At 51.0% G+C, this 26782-nt stretch overlaps 1 protein-coding gene across 3 annotated transcripts in view; it reads right to left on the minus strand.

The window, feature by feature from the left end:
- INPP5D (inositol polyphosphate-5-phosphatase D) overlaps window positions 1-14035 on the minus strand; it is a 114601-nt gene extending 100566 nt beyond the window's left edge. For 2 of the 3 annotated variants that reach the window (XM_032397282.1, XM_032397210.1), the window contains exon 1: window positions 12036-12370. In XM_032397282.1, coding sequence (XP_032253173.1) covers window positions 12036-12259 — 224 coding nt within the window. In that variant the 5' untranslated portion in view covers window positions 12260-12370. Of the gene's footprint in view, window positions 1-12035; window positions 12371-13711 lie in introns of those variants that run through there. The other variant, XM_032397358.1, reaches the window with a different exon arrangement.
- Between the last annotated feature and the right edge of the window lie 12747 nt (window positions 14036-26782).

Below are 26782 nucleotides of genomic sequence, written 5' to 3' on the forward strand. Positions count from 1 at the left end.
TCTTAATCATCTTTTGCTTATTTATCTGTAAGACTTTGATACATGCCACAATATATTTTGGAGTTATTGTTTTTGTTGTTGTTGTTGTTTTTTAAGATTCTTATTTTATTTATTTGACAGAGGGAGAGACAGCGAGAGAGGGAACACAGCAGGGGGAGTGGGAGAGGGGGAAGCAGGCTTCCCGCTGAGCAGGGAGCCCGATGCGGGGCTCGATCCCAGGACCCCAGGATCTTAATGACTGAGCCACCCAGGCGCCCTTGGAGTTACTTATTGTTGACGGTGCTTATGGAATTTTTTTTCTTTTTAAGCTGTGTAGAGGTTTTACGACTTTATGTGGTCAAGTTTTACAATCTCTTTTTGGCTTGTGAGCCAATGGCTGTTTTAAGAAAGTTTTGGAGAACGGTTTGGGTAATTTCACTTCCACCCGGCTCTTCACTTCTCACAGGGAAGTTTCTCGTTTCTCCCTTTCCCTCACCTCTGAATGCTCATCGCCCCCCGCCCTGTCCTGCCTCCAGAGCCCGAGCTGATACCACAACAGGCAAGGATGACTCTCTCGGCTGCTGTCCCCTCACCTCCCGGAGATGTCCCAGAAACGGAGAGCCGCCCCAGCACCCCGGCCCCACTGCCCCCCTCCCCAGCCCCCCCTGCGGAGCCTGAGGGGCAGCCCCACCCTGCTAGGCTCTTATCTCTCACTGCTGTTCTCGTGACACTTCCTCCCGCAGATATGCAAATGAGACCGGGCCCGAACGGTCTTATTCGGGGGAGGGCAGCTAATATGTGGAAGCAGTTGAGCAGGCCCCAAACATCAGCCTGTCAACAGACAGAAGAGGGTCACCAGGAGAGGGGCAGAGAGAGCTGCACGGAACAGGAAGGCCCTTTCGTTCATCAAGTGTGGCAGACCAGCCCTTCTGGCTTTTTAAAGAAGTTCTAGGAACGCTGAAATGCAGAAGCAGTTCCGTGTGACTCAAACAGATCAGAATCCAAAAGCGAGTACAATAGGAAGAGAGGACACTCCCCCTTAGACAGGGATATCTCAGCAGCGGCCACACAGGGGGCCCGACCCGCATCCCCGGAGCTGGGTCAGTTCAGGTCTTTGAGGGAAAATGTACAAGGTCACCACCACCTCCACCACCACCCCCCCTCCGCCGCCGCCACCCCCAGCCCACAGGAGATCAGCTGGTCCAGACTGCATGCCAGGGAGGAATGGGGGCTCTGCAGGCAGGTGGAGGGGGGCGCTCCCTGGCCTCCCCCAATCCTCGGCAGCTGTACTTCACTCTGGTCCCAGATGCATGAACGTGTACACAGAGAACACGCATGTATATATGTCCACACACGTGCATACACACATACAGATCCGGAACCTACGTGTACACACACAGGCGCACAATCTGACACGTGAAATGGTTAGTGAGGATTCCACGACGAAATCCTCTTTGACAGCAACTGCACTAGAACGTAATCCAGACAACGCGCCATGACCGTCTCGTCCAGCCCTTCCCAGCTCTTTGTGGGGATTTAGTAACAGTTTAGGGTGCTAACCCCTTAGGTCGTTGGCTGCTACTCTTTCCAGTGACTGGGGTGCATTTGAGGGCAATCGTGTCAGGAATAGCCCCACTGGAGACCCAGGTGGGGACGGTGCTGGGCCAGGTACGTGGGCCGCTGATCTACTCTCCAGTGAAATGGGGCTTAGAGCAAATGTCCCACGTGACTCTGAACTGCTGCCTGATGACAGCAGGTGCCCACCCTGTCCTAAGTGGGAAGATGCTTCCTCTGGGCAGGGCATTTCCAGATCAATCCTAATATGGTTTGGGAAGTTTTACTTGAATGCAAGAGGACAAGCCAGCAGAAGCAGAAAGCAACACCGTGGCATTTTTATTCTCTCAGATAAATATTACTATTTCTGCATGTCTACTCCCAGCCAAGTGAACACTGACAAGCATGCCCAGAAACATCCTCTACCATGCTGAGCCCCATGGGGGGCAGGGGTAGGATGGGACAGAGAAATCAAACTCTAAAATTCAAGAACCTCATTAGCATCCCTGTCTCGCGATGCCGATCGGCTTAGTGTGCTCTATAATTGTTTTTAAGCCCCTTTGTAATTCTTATTATATATCAGTTCTAATTTCTAGTGTTGTTTGTACATTTTTTTTTCTTGCTTAAATGTTGTAGACTTCTGGACAAGATGGGGTGGGGGAACAAGGGGTGGACACCCTGCATTCAAAAAAGCCCCTTGGACCGATATAGAGACAAGGGAAAATGTACGTCAGCCCTAGCAACCAAGGGTGTTCACTATTCACCATCAAAACCTCAAAGAATCCAGCCAGAGAGTCAGAAAATGGATGAATTACAAGAGGCCATTAGTTCAGAAGAGAGAAGGTGAGAGGAGGCCATGTGGCCAAGTGAAAGGTGGAGGGGAGGCAGCCAGAGTGCTGTTGGGGGTCTGCTGAGCGCCCTGCCCCAGCAGCTAGGGGCCCAGCACATTGTTCCTTGTATGAGACCCCTGGCTCTTACCCCCAACAGCTGGATCTCTGATCGGGGCTCCCACCCCCATCCCTGCTGGTCCTTTTTTGTCTGGGAAAAGGATTTGGGCAGAAACCCACTCTGCTCTCCAAAAGAATCTGTCCCAACTTTTCCTGACAGTTCTTTGTCAGAAAAGAAAAATCACCACACCTATGAAAACATTGCACCACGCCAAAGAAGGGCATCATTTTTCTAAGGACTCAAAGGTGTTACTTCCATTTTTCACAGAATCACTGCACAAAGAATAAAAGACATTCTGGTGAAATCTGACTTGTGAACTCAGTCCACCATTGCATCTCCAGCACGGGAGAGATCGATTGTAAAGACTGAGCAGCGTGAGACAAGGAAAAGTGATCGGATGGGAAAACCCAGGAGTTCACGAGTCAGCAAGAAACACCACAAGAGAGGAGGTAAACAGCAGCTCATGTCCTGGAGAATGCTAACGAGGAAGAAAAACTCGAGAAAGTCAGTACAGAAAGAAAAGACACGGAGGAAACGTGAGAAATAGAGAAGACAGATCTCTGTCCTCATACATACATAAGTAGGGGTTTCTGAAAGCACAGATAATTTTTTAAATAAAAATAAAAAGCAAAACAGGGAATAAATCTAAGAGCTTATGACTTGAAAAGCAGAAAATTAAATGGCCAACCCTCTGGCAAATTGAATAAAGGAAAGAAAAAAATGCTTCACCTTCTTCTTACCCGCCATCTAGACCGGCTCCATCCTTCTCCACCTGCCCTGTGTCTGGGGGATGGACCCGTGTGGGCTGCCTCACCCAGGTCTGGCACAGACAGAGTGAGAGGAGCACGGGAGGGGGGCATTCGGTCCCCTGACCCCACCCTGCCTCCAGCAGAGGCCACAGCTCCAGTCGGAGGGCCTGGTGATAGCCTGTCCCCTGGCTCTTCAGGTGTGGGAAGGGCTTCCCAAGGTTGCTAGCTCTAGGCTGTGTGGCCTTCCCTATCCTGTCATCCCTTTGGATTAGGCCATCTATTCCCTGCTGGGAGCCCAGCCAACACAAGAAGGAAACAAAATCAAAAAGAGAAAAAGAAGAAAGAACAGTAATAAAAGAGAAACCTGAAAATTACAAAAAACTATGCATAATTGTGTGCCAGAAAATTTGAAAAGCTCAAAAAATGGGCTGTTTTCTGAAAAATATAGATAACTTACCGAAAGTGAAACAAGAGGTAGAAAACAAGAATCAATCGACACCAAAGAAGAAACTGAAGCAAATATTTGAAAATTATCTCTGGGGCACCTGGCTGGCTCAGTCAGTGGAGCATGCAACTCTTGATCTCGAGGCTGTGAGTTAGAGGCCCATGTTGGGTGTGGAGATTACTTAAGAATTAAGTTTAAAAATAAATAAATAAATAAATAAAATAAAAATTATTTTGTGGCTCTGAGGAAAAGCACCTCTGCCGAACTTCTTTTAATATTTCAAAAAAATCAGATAATGATGATGCCACATAAATGTGTCCATATTTTATAGTTTCCACGACTCTTAAACCGTAACTTGACCAAAATCATATAACTCAATCTCACCTATGAGCATATATACAAAAATCCTAAATAAAATTCAGAGTACAATAAAAAATTAACATAATCAAGAACAGTTCATTTTAATCGTGCAAAAATGGTTAATGTTAGGGAATTTATAAAATTAAGCTGTTATGCCCGTAAATGAAATGAGGGAAACAACATAATCATCTCAATAGATATTAAAAAGGCATTCGATAAAATTAAATACTTAGTCGTTCAAAACTTTATAAAACTAGGAAAAGATGGGTCCTTGTTTGACATGACAAAGAACAACAACTAACTTTCATCACGTGCTAACTTCGTGTGAATATCGTATCAAGTCCTTCCCAGTCAGTGTCATGTTTGACTCTCACAGAACTTCCTGAGGTAGATCTGTTCTCTTGCCAATATCCTCCACTGCAATGTTTGAGAAATACTGGCCAATGTAATAAACTATTAAATCTAAATCAGAGTTACAAGTATTTGGAAAGTAGACCACAAAATGATCATAATTTATATATAACATGATTGCCTCTAAAGAAAATCCAAGAGAAGCAAATGAAAAACAATTTGAAATAAAGAGAAGTAAGTCAAGTGATAGAATAAAAGGTAAATTTATAAAACCTATAACTTCCCTGTATGTCATCAGTTACCACAAAAGGGTAACTGGTGGAGAAAAGGTATCATTTACAAAAGTAACAAAATTATAAAGTAATCAGAAGTAATCATAACAAGAAATAGGAAGGATCTATAGGAAGAAAATTACAAGATTTTAAAGAGGGGAAGGTACACTTTTCACTAAGACTAATACTAAAATGTTCTGGGGACGCCTGGGTAGCTCAGTCAGTTAAGCGTCTGCCTTCGGCTGAGTTCATGATCCCAGGGTTCTAGGATCGAGTCCTGAATCAGCCTCCTTCAGCAGGGAGCCTGCTTCTCCCTCCACCTGCCACTCGCCCTGCTTGTGATCTCTCTCTCTCTCTCTCTCCGACAAATAAATAAAATCTTAAAAAAAAAAAAGACAAATACTAAAATATTCTTTTTCACAAGTTATGTTATAGATTTCCTGCAATTTGAATTGAAGTCCCAATTGTATTTTTTCTAATTTGGCAAAATTATTAGCTGGTTCACCTGGAAGAATACTTGAAAACAACAGATATGAAAATCCTAAAATAAAATAGTTTATAAAATTGTGGTGACGCATTTGGTATAAGAAAACCAGACATACGTGGAGCAGGGTAAACAGGCAAGAAAGAGATATATAAGACTTAATATACAGGGAAAGAGGAATCAGAAAAGGAGCAAATCATTCAATAAAAGTTTTTGAGAAAGATGATTGGTTACTCAAAAAAATACACATACACCTTTGTCTTACACCATCCACTGAATTAATTCCAGAAAGATTAAAGTGTTCAATGTAAAAAAAACCCAACAAAACAAAACAGAAATAAAACCGAAAAAACTTATCATTTCTCCATCTGTTTTTGCCAAATACCTTGCATGTGATATACACATTTGTTCAATCCACCCACTAACACTACTACATAGGTATTCTTAGCCCTGGTTTTCAGATGAGGAAACCAAGGCCCCACAGAATCTGGAGGTTGGACAGGCACAGTCATCCTTAGCCTGAGTCTATCAAGTTCCACAGGCCCTGTCCTAACCCTCCCACCTCTCACTGGGGAAAAAAAGAAAAAACAAAAACAGAATATCCATGTGCAGAGGGACTCTCTACATTGAAAAGCAAAGGAGAAAAAAATCACAAAGGAAAAAGATTGACAGACTTCATGAAAATTTACAATCTCTGAATGTCAAAGAAATCACAAAGTTTAAAGGCAAACCACAGTGAAAATATTTACAACAAAAGTGATCTAAGGACTTCATGTAAATAGATAACAGAAAAACCTCACCTTCAAAAGAAAAATGGCAAACAGGATGGACAGGATCATTCACCGAAGAGGAATTATGAAGGTCAACAGTCCTATCAAACAAGTTTACTATGACTGCAATCAAGAAATGCAAAGAAGGGGCGCCTGGGTGGCTCAGTTGGTTAAGCGACTGCCTTCGGTTCAGGTCATGATCCTGGAGTCCCGGGATTGAGTCCCACATCGGGCTCCCTGCTCAGCTGGGGGTCTGCTTCTCCCTCTGACCCTCTTCCCTCTCGTGCTCTCTGTCTCTCATTCTCTCTCTCTCAAATAAATAAATAAAATCTTTAAAAAAAAAAAAAAGAAATGCAAAGAAAAAGGAACAGAAATTAAACCCCTTTCACCTTGCAACTTAATTTTTTTTTTTTAAGTGCAAATATTCAGAATAGGGAGCCTGGAATGAGGTGAGCACTCTTCTCGTACAGCCGACCGGAGAATAAATTGGAACAAAATTTCTGGAAAGCGATTTGTCTTTCTGTATCAAAGCCTAAAAAACTTTTCAATCCTTTGATCCTGTAATTCCACCCCTGGGAATCTGTAACCAGAAATGTCACATTTCTGCACAAAGACCTTCATCACCATCATGTTTATAACAACAAAACACTACTGGTAACTCAAAACGTCTGACAATACAAGAATCACTTCATAAATTGCGGCACATCATGTACTAGAATTTTGGCACCCGTTAAATATGATATTTAAGGGAAAAAAATTTTAACTAACCGGGAAATGTTAACATTGCTAAAAAACACAGACCAAAATTACATGGTTATAGTTATATATATAGTACAGAGATTTATCTATCTATGGAGAAAGAGGAGCAAAGAAAGAGTGAGAACATACACCTACAAATTAACAGTATTTATGTTGGTCTCTCAGCAATTGGGTGATTATTTTCCTTCTTTACTCTTTGTACTCTTTGTACATTATACTTAATACTGTATTTTTTTTTTTAATTTTATTTATTTATTTGACAGAGAGAGACATAGCGAGAGAGGGAACACAAGCAGGGGGAGTAGGAGAGGGAGAAGCAGGCTTCCCCGCGGAGCAGGGAGCCCGATGTGGGGCTCGATCCCAGGGTCCTGGGATCACGACCTGAGCCGAAGGCAGACGCTTAACGACTGAGCCACCCAGGCGCCCCAATACTGTATTTTTTTAAGTTCCTTGAAAGAACACGGCAGTGCTTATCAGCAGATCTAGTTCTATGTGGCCACCAACACCTGGGATGGCCTCACAGGCCTCTCCTCTCTGGAGGCCAGGTTCCTGGCTGGCAAGTGAAGGGGCTGGATCAGCTGACCCTTTCGGAACCAGCCCTGCCTGGGGTCATTTTTAAAAAGTAACTGAACCCAAACTGTTTGGGTGCTGGTATTGTTAATACGATGTTTTTCTAATTAATGGACAAAGGGGGTGTGACACGAGCATGGGAGAAAGGAAAGATCTGGTCCCCAGAACTGCGGGCTTGGTCTCCCCACTTCCCTCCGGCCTGCTGCAGCTCCCAGCACTGATCCCCACCCCGTCCACATGCTGGGCTCCCTCCTCAGAGCCTTAGGGCTTCTGTCCCCTCAGTATCTCCCTCCTAAATGGGAACTAGTCAGTCACTCTTAAGATGGCCGCCATTCCTTCTTGACTTTATCTTCCATCTACCTGGTGGTTCTTCCTGGCATCCGTGCCCCCAGACCCCTCTCTCCCTCAGGCTTCCGGGCGCTCAACCCTGGCTCCCGCGGCCACTGGACACTCATGCACCATTCAAGTGCTCTTCCTGCCTTATCTCTTTGAGCACTTCCTCTGAGGAGGCCCCGCATGACAGCTCACTGTCTCCCGGAGGCTCTTACAGGCCTCCAGGAAGTTCTCAAAGTGACAGTCTGCCCGAGCTCTCCTCTTTCCTTCTGCTGTGGAATCTTCTTCACAGACAGGCCCATGCTCTCCTGAGTCTGAGATGTCACCGCTCACTTTATAACTTGTACAAAATAATGGCCAGTGTTAATGGCTGCTTACCGCGCGCCTAGCCTTGGGTCACACGTGTTGCCCACATTCTCTCGTTTTACCCTCTCAATAATCCAATGACAACAGACAGACAAATAATCCGATTTTTTAAATGGGCAGAGGATCTGAACACACGTTTCTCCAAATAAGATAGGGAAATAGCCAATCAACACATGAAAAGAAGCTCAACATCATTAGTCATTACAGAAACACAACTCAAAGTCACCCTAAGAGGCCACTTCACACCCCCCGGGATGGTTATTACCAGAAAGATAACAACAAGGCTTGGTGAGGATGCGGGAGAATCAGAATCCTCACACGTGGCTGATGGGGATACAAAACGGAGCTGCTTCTGTGGAAAGCAGGGTGACAGTTCCACAAAGACTGGGAACTACTGTAGGACCCAGCAGTTCCACCCAAGACCGCTGAAAACACATGTTCACACAAAAACTTGTACACGAATGTTCACAGCAGCGTTGTTCACAATAGCCCCAAAGTGGAAACAACCCACAAGTCCATCAACTGACGAAAGGACACACAAAATGCGGTCTTTCCACACAACAGACTACTATTTAGCCATAATAAGGAACGCTCAGGCTGCAAATAGATGAACCTCAAAAGCATCATGTGAAAAAAGCCGGATACAGGAGGCCACATATTATATAGGATTCCATTTATAACCCCGGGACTGGGCTTCTCACCAGTGAGGATGCCGGGTGGGCACAGGGAGGTTAGTGTCTCGAGAACGTTAGAACTCACATCAGATGTAGCCAACCACAGAGGGCTCACCTCTAAGGACTGTGTTGCATGGCAGGGATTTGGGCAGGAAGGGCAGGCCTCTCCTCACTCCATCGCTGGGGCAAGGAGGAAGGCCTGGCCAGGGGCACCCCTGCCATTTCTTCCCTATGCTTGGGCTCACACTCCAGGAGAGGGGACCGTTCAACGGAGAAGCACCACCGTGAATGTAACCCGTCAGGTAGGCCAGCTTGTAAAACACACCAAAGCCAGAGCCTGAGTTGGTTCTGGAAGGGTGTTCTGGAGCGCTGGGCACGGGCACAGAAAGCCTGGACACACTCAACTTTACCAGGTTGTTCTGAGTCACTTCAGACAGAAGATGCCAGTGATCCGTTCAACACACAGGCCTTCACAGGCACACCACTCTCTCCTGTCGTGCACCCGGAAAGAAGACTCCGAAGAGTTGCCCTTGGACAAGCTCTTACGTAAACCAGATTTCAAGAGCCCGTGGTCCTCCAGCTCTGGCTGCTGGCTACTGTCTGGACCAGCGTTTGTCCCCACTTTCTGTGAACACCAGATACGAAAACCAGTATTTCTTTGCATTGCACAAAAATAATCAATGAGCAGTGCAAACCTGCCTTAAACGTTGGAAGGGGACTGGAGGAAGGGGGCTCTATCCACGTGTTCGCACCACAGGAAATGGCTTTACACCTCTCCTGGACATTGCTGCCCTCCCAAGTCCCTTCTCTGCGCCTCCCCCTTCCAGGCCTCCCCGACCCCACACACACCCAGGCTGGCTGGCTCCTCTCTCTTTCTCCCTCCCGAGAACGGCCTGAGTTCAAGTCCTCACCCTGCCATTTATCCGTCCTATAAGCGTGTCACGCCCCTTAACCTCTCTGGGTCTCAGCTTCCTCATCTGTAAAGTGGGGATAATGACAGTCCTTCCTCCAAAGGCCCTGGGGGACAGTGAGTTAATCCATGTAGAGTCCAGAATGGGGAGCCTGGCACACAGTAAGACTTCGTGAGTCTTTTGGGTTATTTTTAGACAGAACAGGTTAGCAACCACCTTCTGTTAGGGGAACAAGGCTTAAGGCTTACTCTACCTCAAGCGGCCTATCACACTCTATCGTCCTAACAAGAAGAATGCCTTCTCCGAGGGAACTTCTGGTGGCTCAATGTCCTACTTGTGCTTCTTCATCTTTGGGACTGCGCTGGCAAGGCCAGAGTCCAGGCTGCCCGGGACACTGTCCCTGCGAAGGAGACCGTGGGTGTGCCTGGGTAGCCCGGCGGGGGCGGGGAGGCTGTGTCCTGGGGAAACCAAGGCTACGTCCCTGCCACGGCTGGCCGGACGGGGCACCGGTACCTGAACCAAAGGCGGCACGCACCTGCCCCTCCCCCAGGAGGGGAGCCAGCCCTGCCTAGTGCGCTTCGGGGGGCGGGCAGCTTGTACGCCCAGCGATGCTGGCCCATTGTTCTAGCTCTGCGTGTGCGGCCTGAGCAGGGAGAGGCTGGTCCTGCCGACTCCTGGCCCCTTCCATGGAGGGACCCCCTCCCCCAAAGGTGCATCTCCTTTCTGCAGCATAAAGCACCCGACAAGCACCCTGGCCCCATGTGGACGTGCCATCCTGGCAGGAGAGGAGGGTGTGAGCTTGATAGGCTCTTAGCGACCCCATCCAAGATGGGCCGGACGCCCCCTGCAGGGACCCCTGTGGCGGGGTTGAGTCAGGTCAGGGGAGGATGACGCAGGCCCTGTGGCCGCATGTTTTCAAGCCCCCTGCCATAAGATGGCAGAGCTGGACTCAAACCGCGTGGCCAGCTGCCTGGGGGGTCTTCCCCCTCCAGCTCTCTGCGCCCAAGAAGAGCCTCCGGGGTCTCCCTCAAGCAGGGCTCTCTGAGCTGCCGAGGAGAGGGCTGAGCTTTCCTGCCCAGGGGCAGGTGGCAGGGCTGACCTCTCGAGAGGAAATGCGGGTTCGCGAGGCCGGGGTGACTGTGCGCTCTCATCACGTGGGCAGCCCTGAATTGCAGCCTTGTCTTTTGGTGTCGCCCTCACCCCCTCTCTCGTTTCATTTAAATAGTCAAATCCTTGGGGCGCCTGGGTGGCTCAGTTGGTTAAGCGACTGCCTTCGGCTCAGGTCATGATCCTGGAGTCCCGGGATCGAGTCCCGCATCGGGCTCCCTGCTCGGCAGGGAGTCTGCTTCGTCCTCTGACCCTACCCCCTCTCATGTGTTCTCTCTCTCTCAAATAAATAAATAAAATCTTTAAAATAAATAAATAAATAAATAAATAAATAAATAGTCAAATCCTGTTCTCTTTCCCGGGCACCAAGGCCACCGGGGAGAAGGTGTACGCAGTTCCTGGTGCTCCCAGCGCAGCCGCCTAACCCAGCAGCTGAGCTTCTCTGCTGTCCCCTCACTCACCGGAGGGCACGGGGACAGGCTCCGGCCACTGGGCACAGGCAGGAGGTCTTGGCGTGTCCGGCCAGGAGGCCTTTTCCCCCGGATATTTCTAGAGCAGGAGGGCAAGTCTTGGTGGCTTCCTTCTGCAGGCCCGGCTCACTCTGAGAGCCCTGACCCCGCAGCTGCACACCCCCAGCCCGGGGTCCCTGCACTCCCAGCTGACTTCCAGACAGACAGCGCTTGTGAAACGGAGGGAAGCCCAGCCGCTTTGCACCCCGTCAGGGCTCCCAGCACCAGGCCGTGGACCCAGATGGCGTGGGGGCAAGGTCTGCACTAGGCCACAGGGAAGTTAAATCTAATTTGATTTAAAGGACTGGTTTGTTTGTTTTTTTTTTAAGAGTACGCTTTTCCTGCTTTTTTGGTATTCGAGGATGTTTTCTTCCATGAAATGAGCCTTTGGAAGGTGGCAGATAGTTGTCATTCATTCTAAGTTTTTCATTCTTAAATCTCCTTGGTTGGCGAAATGAAAGGTGGCGGCGGGGTTAAGTCTCCCAGGTTTGGGGAAAGTTTGGTGGCCCACCCTGTCCCGCAGCCTTTAGTGGCTCCTGACCCTGAAGGAAGGGTGGCTTCCCTCAAAGAGCAGAGGGGAAAGGGGAGCCCTGGGCCTGGCCAAAGGGCGGGGTCCCCGGGGAGGAATCCAAGCCCTGGGGCCTGGACCTAAAAGGGCTTTGAGGACGGGAGCTTGATGAGAAGAGCGGACATCTGTGGGCACTACGGGTGCCCCCTCTAAGAAGGGGACCCTGAACATCCGCTGCAGCCCTGCGAGTGATTCAGTGCAGATGAGCAGAGCGGAGGAGAGGCGGAGGAAGGAACAGGGGAAACCAGGCCTGGACCCCAGCTTGCCACCAGCCAGCAGGGCAGTGGAGCCAAAGGCCTCCCCCTCCCAGAGCTCCTTCCACTCACCGCAGTCCGGGGCGTGGGACGAGAGGTTCCCGAGGGCCTGCCTCTAGGCGTAGCCCCGGCTCTAGCCTGCCATCCGCCCGTGCGGAGTCAGAGACCACGTCTGTCACCTGTGCACAACCCGAGCACCCTGACCGAAGGGTCGCTGGGAGGGTCCTGGAAGCTCTCAGCGGGAGGCTCAGCACACGGCCAACACCCAACAGCGTCGGCCTTCCACTACGGTCCATGGGGCAGGAGAGAGAGCCATGTGGGCCCAGTGCAGTCAGTGTGGCATCTTCCCATCCTTTCCAAGGCCCTGTTGGCGGGTGCCCGGGGGGAGGGCAGTGCCCGTGGGGAAGTCCTGGTCCCTTCCCCTGGGTGTGAGAGGGGGGGGGGGGGGGGGGCTAGTTGGCCTCGGGAGGTGGGCCTCTGGTGCAGTCAGCGCTCGGGCCCATTGGCCAGCTGCGTCCTTGTCAGCACCCTGGCTTGCCTTGCTGTCCCCTGGAACCTATGCTCACACTCGGCCTGACCGGGCTCAGAGTGGGGCGGCAAGGGTCTGGCTGTCTGAGTGCAGCCTCTGGGGGCAGATGGCCCAGGCTTTGACTGTTGTCAGTCTCTGAACCCATTCGAGCCTCAGTTTCCTCATCTGCAAAGGGGACTGATAGTGGGACCTGCAGTTCAGGTCACCGGAGGATAAAATGGGATAACCCCTAGACAAATGCTCCGAACAGGTCTGTGCTCAGTGACCTACTTCCCCTCCTGCCTGGTCAGGGGGAACTTTCTGCAAGGCCACGCATGCTACCTGAGAGGTGCAGGGGGACAGGCTGTCCCCCACGGTGCCCTGGCACTGCCCCGAGCCTGGCAGGGGTGGTTAGATGGCAGGGCTGCCGGCGTGAGGGCCTTTTTCAGACATGGGTCGAACAAGGGTGTTTTAAAAAGGAACCTTCAGCAAGTGGCTGTTTCCTCCGTTGTTAAGACAACTGGAGGTTTCAGCAATATCCCAGAGCTGGGAGTGGGGTGAAGTGGGGGTGGGGGGGCAGTTGGTGGTGGCTGAGAGGCCAAAATGTGTGGGGGACACAGCCCAGTGCCGAGGTGGGGGGAGAAGAGGCTCCGGCTGTCAGTGATGGTGACTTCCTCTGCTCTCAGGGCCCCGAATGCAACTTCTGGGTGAACTGAAAGCTCTTTCTTGGGTGAACCCTCCCCATATTCTGACTCCCCGAACTACAGCTTCCTCCACGGGCCCAAAGCCTAGGCTCCGGAAAGGTCCTCTCTTGCCACATCTGTCCTTCCACAAAGGTTTCCAAGCTGGGCATGTCTGAGCCACACCTGAACTGACCGAGCCACTTTCTAACACCCGCCCCGCTCTGGAGCCCTGAGCTTCTGCCTGCCTCCCAGAGTGTGGACACGGCCCCCCCTTCCTGGCCCCTGGCACCACCGCTCCCAGGCAGCCGCAAGGGTGACCAGGCCCCGGGAGGCCCTGGGGAGCTCCCAGGGGCCGAAAAACCTGGGCTCCAAGGCCCAGCGGCCCCACAGTGGGCGTCGGCTGGACCCACCAACAAATCTGGGCAACACGCAAGACGGGTCCATGCATCCCACGACATGAAGACAACCTGTGCCCGCGTGGGCGCGAGGCCCGAGCTGGCCTCCCCTCCCCGGGGCGGCGGCGGGCGGCGGGGGCCGGGCGGGGGCCGCGCACTTACAGCACACACAGCGCGTAGGCCCGGGAGATGGACTCGCTGGCGCGCACGAGGAAGCTCCCGTCCTTGCCCGTCCTGGACAGCAGCTCCTCGGCCTTGGCGCGGGTGATGTTGCCATGGTTCCAGCAGGGGACCATGGCGGCCACGGGCCTTCCCGGGGCCGGCGGCCACCCCAGGACCGACGCGCCACCGAGGGGAGCCGAGGCCCCTGCACTGCGAGCCGGCGCCGCCGTCCGTCTGGCCCCGCTCGGTGGCCCCGCTGCTGCCACCAGCTCCCTGGCCGACTTCCTGTTTCAGGAGCTCAGCGAGGGAAAGGAAGCCAGCAGCGGCCCGAGAACTTCCTCATTGCGGAGACCCGCCGGGCGGCCGTGCTCCACCTTCCCACCCCGCCCACCCGCAAGCCGCCCCTCCCGCTCCCCCCCCCCACGAGGCCTCCTGGGGGTGTCAGCTGCTTCGGGCCCAGGAGGCCCACCGCCGGCTTCTGAAGAAGCGTGGCCTAGCCGGTGTGGACCGGCCAAAGCAGGGGCCATTGGAGGCCCGTCCCGCGGCTCACGTGGGGTGGCCACGCCCTGGCCACATCCCTCCGCCTTCGGGCCCACCCTACCCCAGAGCTTCTCCCCTGGGACCACGGCCGGCCCACCCCGGGGCCGAGCAAAACTGAGGGGTGGGAGCACAGTTGAGCCCCAGCCCCACGTGAGAGACTCAGGGCACCGCACGGCCCCGGGTGCTGGGAGGACCTTGGGTGACACCACCTGAGGCCTCCAAGGGCTCAGGCGACAGCTCTGTGACACCTTTACCCTCATCCCAGGAGTCTGTGGGTGTGAAGGAGCCCTGCTCTCCAAGGCAGCCCCGCTTAGTGACACAGGAAGGGTGTGGAGGGCTGGGGACATGGACATTGCTCGGGGCGAATGCAGGCTGGGTTTGCACCTCTGGGTCTTTCCAGGACACGTGGGAAACCACACTTCCCTCCAGGCTGGCCACCTGGGCAAGGATAAGGAACGGGTCTCCCAGTGTCCTTTGTCTCCGCAGAGTCAGGGTGGCCAGCAGGGTGGCGGCTCTTCTGAGGCTGGGCTTGGCTGCACGTGCCCACGGCTCAGCGGAGAGCTGCCTCCACGCGGCCATCATCCCAGACCAGCGGATTCTGAGGGCTCCAAAGCGGACACCCACTCCTGGGGTGCACTCAGTTCTTGGGTCAAGCCCACCAGGGTGAAGGGGCACTGTGACCTATTGCACAAGGTGTGGTGCCCCCCAATCCCACACCCAGACCTCGCCCCCCGAGACATGACAAGAGACCTCCCTCCACAGGCCAGAGCATCCGAAACCCACAGCCCTACATCTACATCTGAGCTGCAGGAGCTGATCAGACTTCTCTCTCTCAGCCCCAGTTTCCTCTTTCCTACCTTGAAGAAAGTAGCTCCTAAAGGAGCTCACGTGTGCTGAGGGCCCCCCAGCCCCTCCCACCTGCACGGAGGTACTCGCACACAGCGGGTGATTCTGAACAAGCACATCCTGAATCTGAGGCCCAGAGTGTGGCCCCTGGGCTCCAGGTGAAGTTCCTTTTGGAAACTCCACCCCCAGTGAACTCCCCAGTCTTCTTTCCCACCTCCCCAAGCCACTCTGAGCTTCCTCTCCCCTGACTGCTGCCCCTCCCCCGCTCCTTCCCCTGGACCAATGACTCAACTCCCAAACCCTCAGAACATAAGAAGCCTAGGAAGCGAGGGTCCTCTAGGCAGGCCCTGAGCTAGGCATGGGGAAATGATGGGGACAAGAGCTGGCCTTCACACTCTGGCTTTCAGGAAGCCAGCGGATCCTCCCATCACCCACTTAGCACCCTTCTTGCCTCCCTGTTAACCTCCACCAACCTCCTCATTGGTTTCAGCCTCGAAGCCCCCTGGTCTCTCTAGGGCCCATCAGGAAGATCCATCTGCAATCCTGGCCCCTTAGTACCTTGACCAATTCATCCACCACGTCCAAGACTTTTGCACTTATAATTACCTTCCTGCCTTCCCTCTCTCAGGCCTCTATCCCCACCAAGTCCTGCCTCTCAGCAGAGTTGGGTGGCCAGTGGGACTGCCCTTGTCCTTCGACTCCACTGTGATTTCCCTGGGACACACACGTTTCCCTAATTTTTAGGGCCCATTCCATCTCTACTGCCACCTAACCCAGTTGCCTGAGCCATCTGACACGGTCAGCTTCCTGGTCCCCCTTCTGCTCCCCATATTCGAAAAACTGAAATATTTTTTTTTTTTAAAGATTTTATTTATTTATTTGAGAGAGAATGAGATAGAGAGAGAGCATGAGAGGGGGGAGGGTCAGAGGGAGAAGCAGACTCCCTGCCGAGCAGGGAGCCCGATGCGGGACTCGATCCCGGGACTCCAGGATCATGACCTGAGCCGAAGGCAGTCGCTTAACCAACTGAGCCACCCAGGCGTCCCATAAAACTGAAATATTTTTTTAAAGATTTATTTATTTAAGAGAGAGAGAGCACGCACACGTGGGGCAGAAGGAGTGGGAGAAAGAGTCCTAAGCAGACTCCACACTGAGCACAGAGCCCTAACAAGGGGCTCGATCTCACCACCCTGAGATCAAGACCCAAACCGAGATCAAGACCCAAACCGAGATCAAGAGAGGGACGTTTAACCAACTGAGCCCCCGGGTGCCTGGCAACATTTAGATCAGGACTGCCCTTATGGTGGGTGGGGCCCGGGTAAATAGTTTTTGCAGGGCCCCTGTCTATATACACAAAGTACTAAAAACTTGCATTATAAAATTCGTGGACCCATGTGGGGTATAGTGATTTATCAATAAAGATTTAGAATAATGGCTAGAGAAGAGGTGATTATGTTCAATGTCCAATCAGTGCACTGGAAGAGTCTTCGTGATGTCCAGGCTCTTGCTTCCTGTTCAGATCCCGTTTTTTATTGTCTTGTGTTCATGGAAGCCCTTTGCTGGACCCCAGGGCTCCCCATGGCCCACCAGCCTGGGCAGATAGATAGGTGTCACCTACCCACTCCTATTGGAGAATGAGGGAATCCAAGTGTTTACTCCCTGAGTCACCAAAAGCAAAGGGAGCTGTGATAGTCAATTTTCTGTGCAACTTGGAGAGGCCAAGTACATAGATATTTAGTCAAACATTATTCTAGTTGTCTCTGTGAAGATATTTTTAGATGAGATCAGTATTTAAATCAGTAAACTCTGAGTAAAGCAGATATTGCGATGGGCCTCATACAGTCAGTTGAAGGCCTTAATAGAAAAGACCGAGGTGCCCCAAGAAGAGGGAATTCCGTCAGCAGACTGCCTCCAGCTTGAACCGTAGCCTCAGCTCCTCCCTGGGTCTCCAGCCTGCCTGCCCACCCTGCAGATTCTGGACTTGTCAGTTTCCATAATCACACGAGACAATTGCTTACAAAATAAATCTCTCTCATCTATATCCACACGCACACACATCCTGTCGGCACTGTGGCTCTGGAGAACCCTGACTAACCCAGGAGGAAATGTTTGAAAGCTGCTCACTGGCTGGTGTCATCAGGAGTGAACGTCCCCCTGCCCCCCAGACCTGATAAAAAGGCGTCTTGGGCTGAAGAAGGGGAGCGAGCAGCCACTCACAGAGAACCAGGGTAGGACCAAGAGGCCTGAGCCTCCTATCATCAAGCAGCACTGCTCCCAGTGTCAGGGGGCCCAGGGCAGGTGGGTCGCCCCCCTCATCTCTTCTGTTCTGAGAATTTACCCTGCCCCCATGGGCCCCTCCCAAATCAAAGGTCAAGGACCTTAATAATGTTATTGAGATGGGGGAAGGGGCTCACTCTCTGACCAGGGTGTAAGTAGCCCACCCAGCGGAGCTCTCCTGAGAGCTGGGACACCTCCAGACATAGCAAGGATCATCATATCCCCAACCCTCGGTCGGGAAGGAAGGGTCCGGTCCCTCCCGCTTCAGCCCACTCTGTCCCAGCCTCACCCCCGTGATTTTCGAGGGCTGCCAGGATGCCTGGCTCCACCTGCCTGCCTTCTCGTGGTGAGTCCCTGCTCCACTTGTGCCCGGGCATCTTCACGTGGCCTTTCTAGATCCTCTCTCCAGACCCCTGAGGACACAAATTCGGCTCAGCAGTCCTAAGTGCTCGGCCGGGCTTCTCACAGGCCCTGGGCTTAAGCCTCCCGGAGCCTGGAGCACCATGAAGAGTGGGAAGGCAGGGCCTCCTCCGCTCACAACAAGCACACACTCTTTCCCCTGCAATGTCTGGTTTCAGAGCTGGAGATCGGACCCTGAGTCACACACACGGGAGCGAGACTCGATCTGAGTCCCAGCTCTGCCCCAAGATCTAGCATCCGATCCTCGTTTGCGTCTCTGTGAAGGGGGTAGTAATATCTCTGCTGAAGGGTGTTTGTGAGGTTGCTAAGTGTCTGGTGTGAGGTGGGTGCTCTAGATGAGGCAGGTCCCCAAGGTGGCCCTCCTGACTGGTGCCTGGACGACAGAGCCTGGGGGGGGGGCAGGGCTCCAGCCAGCGGCCAGTGTCAATGACACTGGCCATTGGTTTAACGACCCTGGTCTGAAAGAGGACAGGATTCTATAAAAGTGCTCTTCACCTACAACTAAAAATAACCTAAAATGGGTCAGATTCGGAGCCTTGTGACTCCCCACCACCAGGGGGAGCCTCCAACTCTTGCCTCCGGCCCTGAGTTCCTGTGTGACCCTGCGCCGGGGCCGCCACTTTCCAAGGGCCCCGCCTCTCCTGTTCCCATGGTACCCACACCTTCAGGGATGGAGGCGGGCCGCCCCTCCCAGGGCTCACCAAGTCCATAACTGTGCCCGAGGATTTCCTTCGGATACCAGAGGCCTGGCAGCGCACAGCTCTCCCCTTGCCAGGAAATCAAATAGACCTGAAGTGCAACCAGGAGAACGGGGCTCGATTTGGGGAAGAATTGGATAAGGGAGAAAATCACATCCACAAAAATAACTTGTGTCTTTTGCCAAGATTGTTAAGGACGCAGGAACATATTCAAAATACACTGGTAAATTTAAAAAAAAAAGAAAAGAAAAACATCAGGAAACCAATTTGAGGCTACAGTATGAATCCAGCTACGGAAAAAAAAAGTTATCCTGGGAAATCACCAAATACGAAGGGTGGTGAGTTACGTAGCAGATCCACGAGCAATCTTTTTCCTCCTTCTACTTTCCCGGATTTCCTTTGCGACCACATACTACTTTTCTGTAATAAAAATTAAATAAATAAAAAGACAACTCGGGTTCCAGAAGGCACGGGTGAAATCTTTCGGGAAGGCTTGGCTTTTTGTGGAGGGCTGGTTGCATCCCTGGAGATACCCCCTCCAGCGCACGGCCCTCTGGATTCATAAGGAAGAGACGGACTTTTTTTCTTTAATCTTTTTTTTTAAGTGAAAAAAGTAATACACGCCCATAGTAAAAATTCAACCAAGAGTGTAAGTATTCCTGCCACCCCGGGCCCCCAGCCCCATCACCCCAGGGCCAGCATCTTTATATTCTTGCAACACTTTCTATGCTTGTGCAAGCATAATTTTGCAAGGCCTCATTTTTTTAAAAACCTTGTTGTACAGCTTACTTTTTTTCACTTCACAGTATTTCTGAACATTTCATGGAGCTTTTTGGTATCTACCACATTCTTTTAAAAGCCAGCCTACTATCACACGCCATAGCATCATGCATTGTACCAATCTCCTACTGGTGGACGCTGAGATTGTTTCCAACGTTTGCTATTACAAAGCAGAGTAGATGTACCTGCCAGAGAGGTCCCTAGAAGGGCGACCAGGGTCCAAAGGCTGTGCACACTTTTTGTTTGGGTTAATGATGCCATACTGTCTTCTAAAGAGGTTGCGCCAACTGACACACCTACGGTGTATGGGAATTGGGTCTTCATATTTCCTCCAGCCCAGGGGGGCAATTCTGGTGTCCCATTTTAAGAAAGTGACATGGATCCTACTTATGAAATAGCTTTTTAACAACAGCCCTTGGTGACTTGCGTTTCAAAGTGCTTCTTGACTTTCATCACAGGATTCATTTAAAAAAAGAACTGTCCCTCCTCATTTGTAATATGATTTGAATTTTTTTAAAAAACTTGTATGCTCCCTTTCCCAGAAAGCTGCCTGGGTGTGTTTCCTGCAATGAACATGAATGTGGGAAGGGCTGGCCCACAGCCTTGGAGGCCCTTGCGCCTTTGCATCCCTGTGACACCGAGCCACACCTTGTGTGTAAAGCAAAGTACACCAGTGATCTCCTTCAGGTGACCGCGTGGCGGGGGCAAACACCCCTCCCTGGCTCTCTGCCCCCAGGGTCAGATTTGCCAAACTCTGGAGCCAGCAACTCTGGGGCTCTGAGCCAAGACATGGACCAGCACGGGCAGCCTGCTGAGGCCACCCGGCTGCCACTGACGCGTGATGGGGAGGCCACTGCCGCCGCTGGGCCGCCTCCAGCCTCTGAGCTGGCCCCGCGCACACCCCAACCCTCCCTTGGCTGGGCCTGTTACTGCATCATTTCCTAAGTGCATTTTCTGCCGAGAGCACTAGCTTTCCGTGGCGATTATACGTCAACTCCTTCCCAGCCTCGTCTTCTCTTCCCCTTCCTCTTTGCCTCCATGGCCAGCGGTTCTCCTAACGAATGCGCCAAAACGAAAAGCAAAACCACGCTGTTGGTTCCAGCTTCAATCCCATCGGGGTCCTCGGCTCGCTGTCCTCTTGTGGACTTCCTCCTGCGTGGCCGGCCCTGGGTGTCGGGAAGCTCTGCGTTTTGCTGACCACATCCCTGCTCCCCGATGGGCTCCCTGATGGGCTTCCCAAGCTGCGTGAACGTCGCCTTGGAAATGCCGCCCACCCCGACACTGCCCTCCCCCATGGCCTCACCCTCCCTGGGATGGGCCAGCCTCCAGGCTGCGGAAGCATGGTCTTTTTCTGACCCTCCTGCAGAGTATCATCCCTCCTCTTGGCGCTGGCCCCCCTCAGGAGGCACAATTTTGCCCGCTCTTCGCTCAGAGTGTTTTCCCATCACGACTGGCACCTCTCCTATCTCCTCATTAGATCATCACCTCCCGGCACCCTTGAGGATGCAGCATCCGGCCCACACTGCCATGTAGGACATGGTCTCCTCAGCGGCCACAACAAAATAGCACAGACTCGGGGGCTTCGACAATAGACATTTTCTCACAGCTCTGCAGGCTGGAAGCCCAAGATCAGGGGATCAGGGTGGTCGAGTTCTACTGAGGACCTTCTCCCTGGCTTACCGATGGCTGCCTTCTTGCTGCCTCCTACGTGGCTTTTCTTCTTACCTGTATGCAGCAGCGGGGCGGGGGGGGGGGGACGGGGAGCAGAGAGCGATTTCTCCCTCTTCCTCTTCTTATAAGGCTACCAGCCTTAGAGGATTAGGACCTCATCCTTATGAACTCACTTAACCTTAATTACCGTATCTCCAAATACAGTCACTGGGGGTTAGGGCTGCAACAGGTGACCTTGGAGGGGAAATAATGCGGTCCATAGCAGTACGTACTAAATACGTGCTGAATCATGACAGAAGCTAATATCTACCTATCAGCTAGTGTGTGTGAGACACTGTGCTAAGCTCTTGGCAAGAATCGCCTCATTCAATCCTCACGATGCCCCATAAGAGCGTCTTATTACTATCTCCATTTTACTGGCAGAGAGATCAAGAACCAGAGACATTAAAGAAATAATTCATCTTTAAGTTAGTGGCAGATCTGAGATTCTAGCTCATGTCTGCTTGACCCCAGAACCACTACGCATGCGACACACTTTGAGTTAGATGAGACCAGAATTCTGTGCTGGACCCTGAAATTCTTAGGCCAGAGTCTCTGTGCCATTCACCTAAATGCTCCCCTGCTTCTCTCTGGAAGCCTCTTGGGCCCCCTTTGTTGGAAGTGGCACAGATGAAGGAAGAGCTGGGTTCCAGGCATGGGTGCTGGTCCCCTGCCCACAAGAGTTTCAGAATTCGACCATGTTCCCAGTGGAACAGAGTATGGTTCTTACCCTACCCTCCAGGTTTCTTATTGTGAACTCAAGTAGGGCGTGACGACCACCTGGTCACCGTGTGGCCGAGGGGGACAGGGGCCTCGGCTGCTTGTCGAACCTGTCACCCTGCAAATCCCTTCCCACTGGGAGGCCCTCGTTCTCCTTGCAGCAGAGACCTAGTTGATCTCCCAAATCTGCAATTCCAAGCCTGGTTTGCAATGCAGACTGCAAAGAACGTCCAGGTTCATCTTCTTAAAGCCTGGCTTTGGTTTGCCACTTCCCTACTGAAAATTCCAACAGCTCCTGGCTGCCCCTAGTACAAAGCCCCAGATCCTGTACTTGTAAAGACTAATCTGGCCACCAGATGAGCCTGCCTCCCTTCTTCTTCCCCATCCCACCCTTGGGGACTTGGCAGGAGGGCTCCTTACCCCACCTCTGGAGGGGCATCTACTCTCACGTCTGCCCATTGTAGTGGCAGCTCTTGGAATGTGCGCACCCCAAATCTTGATCTTCGGATCTCTCGCTCCACCCCTCAGACCACCACCTCCCTCCCTTCTTTTGTTCACAAGAAGCCCCTCCTTCCCTTCCTCACCTCCACACTCACAGCCCCCATCACAGGCCACTCTCCACCCTTGACTCCTCTCCCCGCACCCTCCCCCCGCACCCCCCCTCCCCGCCAAAACCTCCAGCCAGGCTCCTCCTTCAGATGGGGTGCAGACCTTCACCAAGGAAACCCCGTACCAGGCAGCTGAGGCTGGACAAGCCCACAGCTCCCAACCCGCCTGGCGGCCAGCTCTTGTCATCACGCCCTCTGCCTCACCGAGCCGGCTGCCACACCAGAGCCTGCCTTGTCCCCATTGGCCTTCCTCACCTCCCCAAGCTCCTCAGAGCAGCTCACACAGAAGCCAGAAGCCATCAAAAAATAAACCCCTCCCTTTTCTCCCACAAACAGTAGACGGGTCTCCCAGGCCACCCTCAAATGCATCTATGTCGACCTCTATCCCCACTGTTCTTCTGGGTTCCCAAATCATCTTGCTGGGACAGGTCCTGAAGCCACCCTGACCTACCTGGATTTTCTCCCTCTCCTCCCCCTCGCCCCACAAGGAAGCTTAAGATTTTTCCATCTTAAAAAAAAATCAACTCTCTCTCTTTCTCATTCTCTCTCAAATAAATAAAATCTTTAAAAAAAAGAAGGAGAGGGGGTGCCTGGCTGGCTCAGTTGGTTAAGTAACTGCCTTCGGCTCAGGTCATGATCCTGGAGTCCCAGGATCGAATCCTGCATCGGGCTCCCTGCTCAGTGGGGAGTCTGCTTCTCCCTCTGCCCCTCCCCCACTTGTGCTCACTCTAAATAAATAATTAAATAAGTAATCTTTTTAAAAAAAGGAAATCTCTCTGGAGGGCCTGGACACCCCCTGGCTAGTCCAGCAGGCAACCAAGCCTGAGAACCAGGCCCCCACCTGCTTCCTTCTGGGGGGGCATCGCCCTGTCTCTTCACCTCAACTGATGGTCCTTTTGAAAGAACTGTCCTCACTGTGAAAGTGACTGCTTCCCACTCAAACTTTCTTGTCAAGATTCCCTTCTCCCAGCATTCTCGCTGTGGCATGCCACCTTTCTGGAATTCTGACTGCTCCCTGCAGCTCTCGGCTTTCCTCCTTCCCACCCTGTCTCATCCCCTCTCTGATACATGGCCACTACAATCACATAGGGAGAAAGCAGGAAGCATGGCTTATGAATTAAGGAACAAACGCATGACTTAATCAATTTTTCTAGGAGCTCAGGTGTTTAAAAATTATAAAAGAAGAAATCCATTTCAAGACATCTTGATTCACAACGGAGAGTTGTACTTTATATTTGCAAACAACACATTTCAAGAGATTTCAAATGTTCATCTTTGATTCAGTAATTCCTCTTAGAAGATTCAGTTTACCGAAGAGTCAGAGATGAGGACCAAGATTTACTCACAAAGATGTTCATCTCAGTGTTTGTAGAACAGAAAAAAAGCAAAAGTAACTTCACTTTCAAATACTCAGGAATGATTACATAATTCATGGTATGTTCCTTTGGCATAGTATCTTTTGCAAGAATACAACATGGAGGAGATGCTTCAGATATAATGTCAAGTGGGGAGAAGAAGCACCATCCCACATTGGTTCTGCAGCATGATCTCAGCAAATTTCACAGATAAAAGACCAGAAGAAAATGTGCCTCTGGTTAGTGGGATTACGGGTGTTTTTTCCTTGCCTCTTTATACTTCCAAACGTTTGGCATCTATTCCATTGAAATCCTCCCCTAAAAACAGTACAAAAATGGAATTTGAAAAAGAAACACCTTGCCAAAAGTACAGTCAGCTTTCTCACCTTTTGGGCAGTGTGATTAAAGTATCACATTTAAATACTGGATTTCTTCCTCTCTTCTTCACGGGATGGGGATTTGTGCGGGCGGTGGTGTGGTCCCGGCACTGAAATCTCACAAAGCAGAGCAGGGCTTTGGAGTGCTGAGCTCTCCTGACTCCTCTCGGCTCTGCACGAGTCGCTGCCTTCTTAGAACACCCTGGCTGGCGAGTCCACAGACCAGCGCTGCCACCCGAGCTGCCCTCTCCCCACCCTCTCTGGGGAGGCCATGCCACGCAGGGAGGCATGGGACCCAGGGCTAAGGGCACAGGCCCCAGGGACCAGCCAAGCAGAATTCCACATCCCAGAACCTCATCATACAGACCCCTTCGTACTTCTTGGATGGTCAGATGGGGACAGTAGAGACAACTGAGAACAGATGCGGGGACACTGGTCAAGACTCCAAAACCCAGTTGCTCTCCTGGCCCTGCCACTGGCCGTGTGGCCTTGAGAAAGTCACTACACCTCATGGGACCTGCTTTCATCCCCCTCAATGGAGGAGGCTGGACTTAATAGACTTCAAGTTCACTTCCATCTCTATAGGCTAACGTTTTGTATCTCACGACATGCAGCCTTACCTCTAAGAATGGACAAGTTCCAGTTACTCTCTGTGGCCACCATGTTAATCTCACTGTGCAGGGAGAGGGTCTCTCCTGAGAGGGTCAGATCTTCTCTATCAGCACCACTGGGCTTAGCAGACCACCCTACCTGCCCTCTCTGCAGGGCCAGGTTCTGGGCCTTCCAAGGCGACCACCCTGGACTTGCCCCAGGCCTCATGTTGCGAGCGGAGGGGCTCCTGGAACTGTGTATCAATCTGTGGGTATGTGTGTGTCTCCATGGACACAAATTGTAGTAAAAATTCACTAAATGTACTAAATGTATCCTGGATTGGATCCTAGAACAGTAAAAGGACATTAGTAGAAACATTGGTGAAATCCGAATAGAGTCTAGAGTTTAGTTAATAGTAGTGTACCAATATTAATCTCTTAGTTTTGACAAATGTACCAGAGTTACATAAGACGTTAACATTAGGGGAAACTGGGTGTAGGGTATATGGGAACACTCCATACTATCTTTGTAACTTTTCTGTAAATCTAAAATGATTCTCCCCCAAAAACTTTATTATACAAATTCAGTTCCAAAGTTTTACAACCCAATATAATATATCGATTTGGAGGTTTAACTAGCAAATCTATTCAGTTCAACTTTTATTTTTCATCATGGTATAGCGTACACACGGTAAGGTACACAAATCTTGTGTGTACAGCCTATTGAATTTTCACCTATGGATTCGCCCTCCTAACCAGCACCAGATCAAACAACAGAATGTTTCCAGCACCCAGAAGATTTCTTCCAGCTCTCTGTGAACAGCTCTCCTCCACCACAAATAGCCGCTCCTGACTTATACACCATAGATTTATTTTGCCTGTTCTTGAACTTCATATGAACAGAGTCATCAAGTAGGTAGTCTTTTGAATCTGGCTTCTTTCATTCGATATATAATGTCTAGAAAACCATCCACGCTCTTGTGTGCAATAGTAGCCCATTTTTTTTATTATTTGAAATATTCCATTGAGTGAATATTGCCCAATTCAGATATCTATTCTGTTTTCAACTGACATTTGGATTGTTTCCACTTTGGGACTCTTAGGAATGAAGTTGCCATGAACATTCTTATACGTGTCTCTGGCAGCTGTATGTATTCATTTCTCTTAGATGCGTACTGCAGAGTAGAAGAGTTGGGTCATAGAGTATTTGCATGTTCAGTTTTGGTAGATACTACCAAACAGCTTTCCAAAGTGCTCATACCAGTTACACTTCCTCCAGAAATGCATGAGAGTTCTGGTTGCCTCACATACTTGCCAATACTTGCTGTTGTCAGTCTTTTTAATTGTAATCATTCTAGTGGGTATCTCATGATTTTAATTTGCATTTCTCTGATGACCATGTGTTTAGCACCCTTTATGATATCCTCTTTTGTGAAGTGCCTGTTCAAGCCTTTTGCCCATTTTTATTGGATTGTCTTTTTCTTATTGGTTTGTAGGAACTCTTTATATATTCTGGATACAAGTCCTTTGTCAGATATATGTGTTATAAATATCTTCTCCCCATCTATGGCTTTTCACTCTCTTAGTGGAATTTTTCAATGAATAGATCAGTTCAGCTCTAACCAAATCAACAGTTGCTTTTTTCATTCAGATCCGAAGACTTTGATATTTGTATACATTTAGAAGTAGAAGGAACTTTAGCGATCATCTGTGCCAGCAGTTCTTGATCCTTATGCTCACTAGAATAACCTGAGGAGCTTTTGAAAAAATAAAAAAATACTCATCCCTGGCTGCCATCACCAGAGATTCTGAATCAGCTGGTCAGGGGTGGAGCCCAGGCATCATCATGGTGTAAAAGCTCCCCAGGAAATTCTAACAAGCAGTTAGAATTGAGACCTACTGACCTCTGTGAAGGTCTAAGAAAATAATGTTCTGAGCTTGGCGTGTCCAGATGTCCTATCCTATTCCCAACTCACATCAAGACCCTTAATTGGTTGGGGCGCCTGGGTGGCTCAGTTGGTTACGCGACTGCCTTCGGCTCAGGTCATGATCCTGGAGTCCCGGGATCGAGTCCCACATCGGGCTCCCTGCTCGGCGGGGAGTCTGCTTCTCCCTCTGACCCTCCTCCCTCTCATGCTCTCTGTCTCTCA

The sequence above is a fragment of the Phoca vitulina genome, unplaced genomic scaffold (assembly GCF_004348235.1).
Source record: "Phoca vitulina isolate PV1807 unplaced genomic scaffold, GSC_HSeal_1.0 scaffold1, whole genome shotgun sequence".
In the NCBI taxonomy this organism is placed as follows: domain Eukaryota; kingdom Metazoa; phylum Chordata; class Mammalia; order Carnivora; family Phocidae; genus Phoca; species Phoca vitulina.